This window comes from Aplidium turbinatum, chromosome 2 (assembly GCF_918807975.1).
Source record: "Aplidium turbinatum chromosome 2, kaAplTurb1.1, whole genome shotgun sequence".
Taxonomy (NCBI): Eukaryota; Metazoa; Chordata; class Ascidiacea; order Aplousobranchia; family Polyclinidae; genus Aplidium; species Aplidium turbinatum.
The window spans coordinates 49,682,802-49,694,927 of record NC_137473.1 but is presented as its reverse complement, the minus strand read 5'-3'; the positions used below and the strand labels follow the sequence as shown (position 1 = coordinate 49,694,927).

At 38.1% G+C, this 12,126-nt stretch overlaps 1 protein-coding gene across 1 annotated transcript in view; it reads right to left on the bottom strand.

Moving 5' to 3' along the window:
• Positions 1–12,126, bottom strand: part of LOC145765043 (serine/threonine-protein kinase mTOR-like) — a 47,738-nt gene that overhangs the window by 21,573 nt on the left and 14,039 nt on the right. The window contains exons 8-25 of the mRNA XM_082576780.1: positions 11,671–11,752; positions 11,481–11,581; positions 10,700–10,858; positions 10,121–10,254; positions 9,759–9,902; positions 9,032–9,168; positions 8,508–8,770; positions 7,830–7,902; positions 7,055–7,119; positions 6,675–6,815; positions 5,878–6,000; positions 5,156–5,332; positions 2,596–2,730; positions 2,130–2,247; positions 1,098–1,231; positions 898–1,008; positions 391–477; positions 73–240 (exon numbers count right to left, since the gene is read on the bottom strand). Coding sequence (XP_082432906.1) covers positions 73–240; positions 391–477; positions 898–1,008; positions 1,098–1,231; positions 2,130–2,247; positions 2,596–2,730; positions 5,156–5,332; positions 5,878–6,000; positions 6,675–6,815; positions 7,055–7,119; positions 7,830–7,902; positions 8,508–8,770; positions 9,032–9,168; positions 9,759–9,902; positions 10,121–10,254; positions 10,700–10,858; positions 11,481–11,581; positions 11,671–11,752 — 2,352 coding nt within the window. The remainder of the gene's footprint in view (positions 1–72; positions 241–390; positions 478–897; positions 1,009–1,097; positions 1,232–2,129; positions 2,248–2,595; positions 2,731–5,155; positions 5,333–5,877; positions 6,001–6,674; positions 6,816–7,054; positions 7,120–7,829; positions 7,903–8,507; positions 8,771–9,031; positions 9,169–9,758; positions 9,903–10,120; positions 10,255–10,699; positions 10,859–11,480; positions 11,582–11,670; positions 11,753–12,126) is intronic.

The window sequence follows — 12,126 nt, the reverse complement described above, 5'->3', positions numbered from 1 at the left end:
TTAAATTAGACAATCCTAACTTTTCTTTAAATTCTTAAAGTAATGACAAGTTGTTCAACTCGTATATTTTACCTCAAGAGTAACGGTCTTTCCTGGGCTATCGTCGTACATGAATATTCTCAAAACGTGAGGTATTATTTGGGGCAAATACAACTTGAATTCCGAAGCAAGCGCGGCAGCAATTTTTTCTGTGAGAGATATCAGTGTGCTTTGCATGGTGCTTCCCATGCTCCAATACTCCTGCAAACAAATCATCAGTAAGAAAAACGGTAAAAAATATGAATAATGGGACCTTGGTAGCGAAAGGGTTAAACTTTTGTTTGTAATAAGCAGCAGTTGTACTGTTTGATTTATGCATTTTGTATACAGTATACCAAAACCATTTCTTACCTTTATCACAGCAAATATCCCATCCATATAGCCACGTATGTGCTGCTTCACAGTGGAAATGATCACACCCAAATTTTTGAAAAGAAACTGCAAAATGTGAAAAAAAAATACTTAGTTTTGATCAAACCTAACCACAATCAGCTCACCAAACAAAATTCGAAGTAAATGATAGAGAAATTATTTCGAAATTAAAATAAAAATGTCTTGTCAAAATAAAAATTCTAGAATGTCAAAACAACATTAGTGTTTGGACCGCGGTAAAAAAAACTGCAGCTATTTTGAAGATTAAGCCTGGAAGAAAAAAGTGGAGTAAATTATCCCTACAGTATGCTGTAAAAAGTGCAAAGTTTAATTTGTTGAGCTGATCAAATTATTATACGACGCAACATTTTTACTTTTGATTCCCTTCTCTATGAGCCCAACTCTATATAACGTTTTGGACGTTCCCAAGGGCGTCATAAGATGATTCAACAGGCTTACGAGAGCTCGCTAAGGTTAGCTACATACCTCTTTAATAGATGGATCGCAGGTTTGTATAGTCGACAGGTATGTGGGAATAATATCAGGTAAATACGGAACACATTTTACACCAAGTGACTGGAACATGTAGATGACGGCCTGCAAAAAAAAGAAGTTAAATTTGAAAGAACAATAATGATGCATTTGGCAACACTGTTTGCGTAGGTGGTTTGAATCAATGGCATTACCTGCACAACGGCTTTGTGATGAGATGAAAGAAGAGGATCTTTCAAAACTTTCATCAAGGTTGCTATGGCAACAGCAGGATAAAACTCTTCTGATGTTGTTCCGATCGACACCAACATTTCGCTGACGTTAAAATCTTGAAAATAATTAGTCGTTAAGTCAAGATATAGCGACCAATGCATACAGGTCTTACCAACGTGCTAACCTGCTTATAATAACGACTGGAGGCTAACAATATTTCGATGTCGAATTGGGCTAAACGTACTTTATATCTCATTAAAATGATCATTATGAGAAACCAAATTGCCAAAAGTGTGATCAATAAATCTCAAATCACTGCAAGATTCTTAGTTACACTTTGAAAACATGATAAAATATTTTTTTCGTTTGGCAATGCTGCCAAGTGCTTTTCAAATTTAAAGCACAAGTGCCAAACTATAGTTAAAAAATTACACGATAACACTAGAACAAAAGTAGCCAAAAAAAAAACACACACACAAAAATGATGTTACTACTACTCAGGCTGGCAACTTTACCAGCGATTCTGACTACTATCAATCCTAGCTGCTCGGTCACCAGTCAAACTTGAAGCTTGCACGGCCTGTGTACAACTGTACATTGATTGTTATCAACCAAATTTAATCCAACGTGGCATGTTATGGGGTAGACGGTTGTCTTTACTTTCAGACAGACTTTACTTTAAGTTGAAATTTCAGTTAAAAAAACTCAATCTTTCCGCGAAAAATACTGTTGAAATTCTTAAAAATGTATTTTTATGTCAACTTCCGAGAGAAGTTTTTCAATACAGAACAACTTTTGCTGTGTCAAAAAGGCGAATGTTCAAAACATAAATTAAGCGTGTTTCAATTTTCCAGCAATGATTTTTGCATATTATATGAATGTCGTCATGCTATAGCCTCAACTCAACTGGCGGAACGTTAAGGGCTTGGATAAGCTGTTTGAACCCAAAATGTCACAGCAAGACCGTAAAAACCAAGATGATTATTGAACATATTAAACCTTCAAGTCCTTACTTAAGTCTTTCTTAACCCTCCTCTCGTGGCCTCCAACCGACCCATCCTCTATGCTACCTTGATTCATCTTGTGCTTGTAGGGGTCCAAAGTACCGATTAAGCCTAAAACCTTCATAACCTGGTTGTAGAAAATGCAATGTAAGTTAGAAATATAATCACAAAATGTCCGAGAATTACAACAACAACAAAAATTGTCAGGCACAATTTTACGCTCAACAGAAGAATCTTGAGTTTATTGTGAAGCAGATGGCAAGAAATTACAAGCAGATTTACGAGCAAAATGGTTGTTGCACAAGTGGTGAACAAACGTTTCGGGAACTATGCTGCTTTCATCTTCAACGAAAAGCTGCTGCTGAAATTCAATTGCACGAAAGATGAAAACAGAATACTTTCTGCAAAACGCTTTTATTAAATACGAATTTAGTTTCTAAATTCCAGGCTCTTTTGTTTCCATTTGGACTTTTACCTCTTTACGGAAAATCAAGCTCTGTTCCGTTTTGAGGAAACCAAGCAAAATTTCAAGCAGTTGGGGTGACTTGTAATAAGGGGTGACGACATATCCGGTGCTTTCCACAACTTTTCCTAATGTGATCAACGCCACCTGCAGAGTTGATTAGAGTTGTATCGATCAGAGATTTAAAAAAACAACCAGACAAGAAAGAAAATACGAGAAAGACCTAACAGATGAGGTAATGTACCTGAAACAGATAAACCAAAGTGCTCAGTGCTCCACAAAGAAGCCTGTCAACTTTGGTTCAAGGAATTGCTTCTAAGTTATGGTGAGGATGTTTTATTTTTCATGAAAAGAAACTAGGTAGGGCTAATTTTTCTATAATTAATAGTTCTATGTAAATCTAATTGAAGTTAGAAACTAGCTTAAAGTAAAATTTGTGAAGGAAATTTTTTAAAGCCGAATTTATTATGATGAGTATATTCAATGGTCTTTTCCTTAAAGTGCCCCTGACAGGTTGGACCCAAGTATAGTAACTTATCTACGCATTTTCTAGCGCGGAATTATGCTTAGCGAAGTTTTTAATCTTAACCTCGAAGCTCGACTGGTTAGGGCAAAATTTATCCAAAACGACAGTTCCGCAGCGCCACCACAGGCGAAACTCCATATTTCACTGCTCTGGGACGACTTTGGTGGTGTTACGTCATCGTGGGTGGGCGTCGCTAGCGACGAATAAAACAAATGCTTTTTAGATGTAATTGGTGGATCACAGTTTGGTCAGACTTGGTACAAGCGGTTGCTTTTTTCGAAAATTTATGTTTTTTGCAGTTTAATAAAACTGTACTGGATATGTTCCTACAAAACCTAAAATATACTTGAAGTGAAAAATGAAGAAATCGTACGAATCATCATTCATATTTAATTCATCATCAGTCATCACTATTCATAAATAAATAAAAGTTCTCTCTCTCTCTCTCATAATGTGCCTTCAGTTGGCTATTGAAATCCGGTGTAACGCCATCTGGACTTGAAAATTGTTTCGGATTCGCCAAACAATGCATGACGGCAGCACAATCCGATTGTTGCTTCCGAGAGCACCACCTTGTAGTATCCACTCCAATACATGCCTGTAAGCGACTAATTGCCGATACTGCCTGCAAGGAAATAAAATCACTTCGTTTAGTGTGCATTCTTTAGCGTTGAGGGTATTTTTAGCCTAATGTAGCATCCTTACTCTTTTGATAGGTCTTCGTTTTCTCCTTTCGGTTTATTGCTTTTTCTCCAGTTCTTCCTGCTCCTCATAAAAAAAGTCCTCAGAACTGCAGGATGTAAGTGTGCCTCAAAATTGGTCAAATTGGTAACACAGCTAGATGCGTCTTTCTTCAAAAGTTCTTTCGTCTGTGGCACTTCATGGCAACATACACATTCATTGGGCTGGGACATAGACTCGTACTTGTGGCGAACGCACCACATACAGTTCCCAGCACGCCACTCATTGCTGAGAAGATCCAAATCGGGTTGGTGGTGTTAACAAAATTATCTCCATTGAAGTGAAGAGAACATATACGACTAGTTTTGTATGGTCCATCCCACTTTCGAACACTTGAAGAAAACTTTGACTATTTTCTTCTCAGCACCTTGTTTTGTTTGAAAGCATGAAAAGATAGCACACGTCTTTGTCACTGACTCTGTCACATAAACAGCAATTTCCAGGCATTACCTCAGCCATAAATTAAGAGTACTGTCTGTGAGATACTGCTGTTACACTGCAAATGGCTATAGCCAGATTAGGACAAATAAAAAATTATCCAAATTGTAGCCCTCCAAGAGTTTAGAAAAACTGCAATTTCAATTGAATTGAGATGCTGTTTGATAAAAATAAACTCAATCTATTTGGTCTAAACCTGATAGTAATAATAAGTTGACTTTTTCATTTCGGTAATTCTCATTTTGGACATGCTTTAGACCAATAGAGCCCCACACATTGACGTTTTGGAGCAGTCGTACCATACCTTACCAACTCACCACAGAGAAAGAATGTATCCTTCCCACCCATGGTGACGTCACAGCGAAGTTGCCGTTTTTATTTTCGCAATTGAATGAGTGCCAGATTTGCCAAAAGTGAACGAAAGTTTGCAAGCGTGTAACTTAGTAGCATGTTGATATTTTTTACGATTTGTTGGTCAGGGAAGTTTGTTAGTGTCATCTCTTTAGTATCTTAGGTAAATTTAGCAAATTTATTTTTCTGTCAGAGGCACTTTAAGGAATTTTCAGGGCTGGAGAGTCGGGTTCGTGGAGTAGGAAGGATTTTGGCATGTCCGGAGTTGGATTTAGTTAAAAGGCTGACTCTTATTCCAGCTTGATATAAAACGACATATAGCTAAGCTTGATGTCATTTGCGCCGACGGAAATCTTGAGAAGCCCAAACAGACCAAACACAATCAGAAACCTTGAACTTACGCAAGCAAAATTTTCCGTCTGCTCCTAAGTCCTAGTTTTCTCCGCAACCACATCGGATTAAATTGAGCTTGATATATATAACATATTTATTAAAAAACTGTTGACTAAAAGTTACCTCTCGTTTTGCGAAGCAAGATATTGTTTGAAGCATGGAGAGAATTATCGGCATGAGTTGCTCAAGAACGATGTTAACATCCGGGCCTCCAACCTCAGCCAAATCACCGATGGCACGCATGATGCCAACAGACACTGACGAGGTTTGTTCTTCATCCTTTAGCTTGGAGATCAACGTCTTCAGATAACAAGTGAGGCGTTAATGACAAGACAATTTATAAATAACAAGACAGTAATGACAAAAGCTTCATTTTTTTATTCAGTGTTGTGAGCTACTTTGATAGTTAAACTTCCTGCAATTGATGGTTTGGGTGCTCATTTGAATACGGAGACACGCAATAATGATTTCGAAATAAAAAAAAAAAGGAACATGTTTCTGTACACCTCACAGGAAACCTGAAGATGTGCACCAACATTTTGTTCGAAACGTCAACAAAACGTAAAAAAGCAAACATCTATATGTAACTATTCTTTTTTTTGTAATTAGAGGTGTACTGATGGTAAAGGAATATTCCAGATAGAGGCTGGGTGTGAAGGCAATTGCGGCACTTGGAGGTGAATCCGGCCAACCTCGGTAACGGGGACATCACGGTATTAAAAATGGACTACTACTACCAGATAGCCAACCACAACGTCTAACAAGACTAAACTAAAACGTATTTTTATAATAACAGGAATTGAACTCACGCCTGCTACATAGAAGACAAGCAACATTGAACTTACCATCATTGTTGAAACGACGTAAGCTTTCATAACTGTTGGAGCATTTCTAGCAAAATGGCCGATCAACTTGGCTGCTTGAAGTTTATTTTTTCCAATACCGCTGTATTCAATCTCGGCCATAAGCTAAAAAATAAAAAATTGTTCATTTAACAAATTTTTATGCACTGTAGCGGTGAAGCTCAATCGCTTGCGAACTGGAGTAGGCCGTTTCAGTAGCTACATGTTCTAATGGGGCCTTGTCGACTCACCATCTTGTGCATGTAAATCAGACCTTTAGAATGCGTGCCGCATTATCTACTAATGTCCTGTATACCGACCCCAGGATAGACATGTGGACCTAACAACGCTCAATGAACACACAATCTATTGACTGCTGTGCCTGGATATAACATGACCTGCGGCGGCCTCAAACGCAAAAAGAAGATGCACTATTGGCTCGATACTTTCGATAATTTTCAGTCAAAAGTAAAACTTTTACCAAAACTTTTCCTACTCAGAGGGGATAAAAGTAAAAAAGACCGAAATAAAAACAAAACCCAATAACTATAAAACAGTGCTCCACAGTGAAGATTGGCCGAATCTGTGACATTTTCAACATTAATTTCTTATGTTATAAAATCAATGATGTTATCACAGTTTGGTGACGTCATCACAGCTTGTGACGTCAGGGAGAGGCAGTAAAAAAAACGTGATTTTTTAAATTTCCGTCAGTTTTTAATTTTAAGCAATAGTGAGTAAAACCTTTAAGTTTAGTCTTTGATACACCAAGCCGTATTTCTAGGTGGCCATGACTGTACCTGGATATGTGTTTTCCTCAGCATTGGCATGACATACGCAGGATTAAGCTCACATAATCGCCCAATAGTTTGGATCGCCATCTCTTGCACAGCAAAGGATTCGTCGTGTAAAGCGACAAAGAGGAGGTTCAAGTTTTCCGACTAAATTGGGAAACATTGAAAAAAATGAAGATGTTTATCTCCGAATTAAACCTTTCAAATCGTAAAGGAATTAAGGTTCGGGGAAATTTCCTTTAAAAGTAAAAACTTATTTTCTTCGTCGTAGTTCAATCTATTTTCTACGTAATGAAAACTTAGGTTCTTGAATCAATCACATAACGTTGGTAGCGCAATTACACAGCACAAGCGAATAGAGGTCTAGAGAGGTTTTTTATATTCACCAATACAAGGTAGCAGTCGAATCGATCGTCAAGGAGCTCCAGCACACGCAGTCTGACTTGCTTATCTGATGAAAAAGATTTGGATCAAAAAAGTGAGATTGGAAAATAAGTATTTTTCCGCACTACAAGCAGCTGATTGACTACAAAACAAGTAAGTTTTGACAAAAACAATCACAGAACAAATTCGAACGTGTTCAGCGGTGCATTGTATAAAGAAAATCCACCACCAACTACGTCTGACGAACTCAACGTTGGTAAAACTTTACCAAATAAAAATGAGCGGTTTTTGCTGGCTAGACTCAGTGAGACTTCTTTAGAATCGTCATAACGCAGTCTTAGCATAGAACAATAAAAGCACTGGGCAGACAAAAAAAAACATAAAGAGGGTAAACTAAAAGCACTAACTTATCGCAAAGTAAAAAGATTTGTGTAAACCAAAAATACCCAATGGTAAGTAGCAAACTGTGTGTTAATATTTTACGTACACAAACAAGATAAATGATAGTAAAAAATAACTTTTGTTGCTGCATCATTCGAAGCTTTCGCTGCTAGGTAGCTTCATTCTCAAGAATATCTACACAATTCAAGAACCATCAAAACGTCAACAGCCACGGCCACAATAAAACCATCTTTGAGGGTTTTTTATGTCAAGAATGTGACAAGCTACAAAGGTTTGCTTTCAATTCAGAGCAAATTATTATAGCTACTTTATTGCTGACCTGCGAAGTGAAAATAAAAACCTTGTTAAATCTAATGTTGATGGACAAATACTTACTTGAATCACTGATAGCCAAGTTAAGAATGCTCTCGACGATTTTAACAAGTTTCGGGGAAAGTACAGGGTAGACCTGAAAGAATGTAAGCAGCGATGAAAAACGTGTGTTAGGCTGTTGGATGCAATCAGCAAGCATAAAAGCGATAAGTATTCGGTCATGTAAAAGCCGCTTCCCATATTTACATGGAGCAGAGTACAAAAGAAACATCATAGCTTCCAGGAGACAGCCAATGCTATGTCTAGGTAGCTATGCGAAGCCTAAAGCCAAAATGTATGTTTTGAAACTGATGAATGCTCTTCTATCCTTCACAAAGCACGTGCAAATACAAAGAAAAGTGCAAATCCTTCATTTATGAAATGCAATCGCGGTGAAAAAACGAGGTCCCGGTGGAGAATGGAACCCAGTCATCCAAATGGTTAGGATTGAAGCAGCTATAATGCAACATTACGTGCCTGTGAAGTTGCTTCAGCATTTTGTTTCGTGCAATGCATTGTACATCGTTGCATCGTCAGGTGACGATCAAACCACGAAAAAAGGACATTTTTGCAAGCTGGGGTCACTTCTTTAGCCATAATCGATGAACTTTTCTATGAAAAACGATCGTGACAAAACAATATCATTCCAAAATATAATAGCAAGAAGCTATAAAAAGAGCAGTAGCTAGCATGTTGTCATACCACTGTTTGATTGGCCGATGTGCAGGGAGCCGGTATGGAAGGCCGCATCAATGATATGACCATGGCAACAGCATTTAACCGGACGTCAACGTTCTCGTGGTTTAAATATTTAGGAGTGGAGCATTCGGTGCAATACTCCAAGAAGGGGGAGGGCGGGAGCTTGGATCGACGAGACTGGGGGTGATTGATGAAGAATTGAAACGTTGCCAGAGTTTGAAGAGCAAGGATGATGGTGGACACGTCTGAAGAGTCGAAGCTGCCAACTGAAGATTAAATTTTAAGATAATTTTCTGCTTCCTGTTCTACACTTGATGATTAAACAGATTGCGAAAAAACAAGCAAACTGTTGATCATTTAATTTTAGACTGTCCATGGACTGCACTACCCGGTGGTTTGAACTTTCAACACAGCTTACCAACGCGGAAATCCATTTAAAAACTGGTTTAAAGACAACGAGCTTCGCCAGGAAATGCCATACGAAACTTTTCACTTAGGGATTAAAGTGATTTATGAAAGTGATATACCTGAAGTTTGCTCGCCAGCAGCTAAGCTCTTTGGTAACAACACTGAAGACAACATACGAATCAATCCGCTATGAATGGAATGTCGCAAGACTGGTACTGCCAGATTAAGGTCATGGAGTGCTTGCATCAACGCACCGCTAAAAATATTTCCTTGTCAGACAACGAGATTTACTGAAGACGTCAAAGCTAGGCAACACATCAATACGATAGTCTAATGCAGACAGGTCCATTCAATTTTCATGAAATGGCTTGTAACTTAATCAAAAAATAAAGAGCTCAAACTGCAGATAGGCCTACCAAACTTATGTTCAGCAAATGTTTCGAAAAACTATACTGTCATCATCTTCAGTGCCATAAACGAAGACAGTATAGTTTCGAAACGTTTGCTGAACATAAGTTTGGTAGGCCCATCTGCAGTTTGAGCTCTTTATTTTTTAATCAGATTAACTAGGCGTTCCAACCATTTTGCTCCTTGGTTTGTAACATATCTTGAATTTTGCTGTAAGAAGAACTGCAATGGAATCGCGATATTTTGAGGCGGGCGGCCAACTTTGATGAAAACTTGACGTAAAATCCAAGACAGACAGAAATCCATAAACTAAGAACTTTGCATTGTAGGGACAGCTATCATTGAAAGTATTGTGACAATAACTGCCGGATTTTAATTAATACTGCCGTTAAAATTTTATACAAAGAACAAAAAGTGGTTGATTAAAGTCATACTTACTTAAGTCCAACATTGAACATGAGCTGCAACAAATCATCCTGAATATACTGTATGGTCTCAGCTGAGCCCGATCTGGCCAGCATTGAAATACAATTGAAAACAGATTTGACAATCGGGGACTCAGGAAGAAAATTTTTTTGTTTTCTGCAAAACATGATACAACACTTTAATAAAAATTGACAGCTTCAAACATCAATTTCGGAGCGTAGTCCATTCATTAAGAAAACAATAGTTTTTAAACTTTTACAACGGTTTTTTGTTCGTGCATGTTCAAATAAAAATATTTTGAATCCGCTGGTGAGTGGTGATACTTGTCATATGACGTTGAAATTAAAGAGAGAAAAAAATTAGAAAGAACCCACTTGCTGTTGGATTCCTTCACTGGCAAACATTGCTTTATGAATTCAAATATCCTCGCAGTATAAGGATTAATTGCGTCACGAACAGACAGTGCCATCAAGCCAATAGAATTGAAAGCAATGGCGCGATCTTTCTCCTGAAAAGCAATCCACATTACTTTACGAGAAGCTACTTTTGGAAGTTGACCACCTCCACTAGAGCGGATGAAACCGAATTTGGATGATGATAATACAGAAGCAAGGCTGTGAAGTTAGAAAGGAAACATCTTTTGGTGTCGGTGTTTAATTGTGAATTGAAGAACGTTTGGATGTCTTCAGTCGTTTTCGGCAATTTTCGAACCGATGCAAAAGTTAGCCATTTTGTTCATCAAAACACATCTCTATTTCAACGAGCACGGTCTCTAACTTCCGATCTCTAACCCGATGTTACACAAAACTCTATCGGCTTTTTGAAAAATTTCGGAAGGGACCTTTCGTTTCATAGACATCTTTGATAATAATGCAAATTTAGTAATCTGCGTAATTGATGTACGATGCATCATAACTGCGTTAAAGAACATTACACTGTGATTCGCATCGCACCTTTTTAACGCAAGTGAAGAGAATCTTCATTGCCTCCTCAAGGTAGGTTGAAATAAATCGTTCAGGATTGAAAATCACAAGACGTGGAAGCAGCATCATGATGGAATGTTGGACGAGAAGGTTCCTTGAGGTGCGGTAGGACAAGACAAATGCGCAAAGCTGAAAAAGAATAATGCAATATTAATGGATGTAGCTATATTTCCAATGAAAGTGAAGGATAGAATAGAAGGAATTCCACCCTAATTTGAGAGAGGTTTCAAGCCATTGATAACAAAAACTTGTGATGCGAGAAATCTTGAAATCCTGGGCAGAGAACAAAACCTTGACCCTAACTTAACCTTAAATAAAACCTTAACCTCAACCTTAATCATGGCAACACTTGCCACGAAACTATGGCATGATCGCAACTGCTGTAACTAGTGTGTAAAAATAGCCACTTCAAATATAAATAGGCTGATAATGGCATCAAGTAGGGAGTGCTAAAAAAAGAGAGAGGAAATATTCTCGACATGACATTGGAGGATAAAGTAGACAAGGTCGGAGTGAAGGAGGAAGATGCGATGGACATAATTAAATGGAGAAAAAGTAGTGAAAAAAATCGCTCCAAAAAATAATCGGCTACTTCCATCAGTACGAAAAAAACTGAATGTAGATAAGGATAATGATGATCAAAAAACAACTTGCATCATTTTTTACATGTGAAAGCAAGTACTGAACTGATTGATGCTTCTAAACGTTTACTGGCGTTAAAAGCAGCGAATGACAAACGAGATCTTCTAACCTCATCAAAGTGACCCGATATGAGGGAATAGCAATGCTGGCTTTTCGGCATAACAGCTGCAATTGAGGGGTTGCTTCCGGTGATTGGTGGAGGGAGCAGCACTGCGAGAGGAAATCGAAAATGTGAAAGCGTGCGTTAGAATTAAAAAAATTTGATGACGAAAATGAAAAAGTCGGTCATGCTAACTTACCCGATGATTTGTGGACTGGTGAGGTTATCGAGGAACCACCACGAGATGACGACGAATGCTTGGAGGGTTTAAATAAACGACCCTGGAAAAAAGAATAAAAACGTTGTCAGTAAATCGTATTTAGAGATAGTGGTCCCATAGCCTACTCAGTTACTGGGATTCGGGAATGAGAAGATAAGACTATCACACAAAACCTTCAGCACTAATGAGAGCAGGGTGACCAGTTCGCCTTTTCTTTAGTAACTATGTCCACCCAATTTATTGCACCTTAGGTAGATGTGAATGTGAGCGTTGTTTATTAACCATCAGCTTAAGTGGGTGTTGAACCAGGTTTGCATTATTGAAAGCCAACGCATCCGCTGCCCCATCCCACCACTATTTTGAGGGGAAGGTATAGAAGTATTAATTCAATACAGCAAATTTGCAATTACAAAATCTTCCAAAAAATGCTTGAAC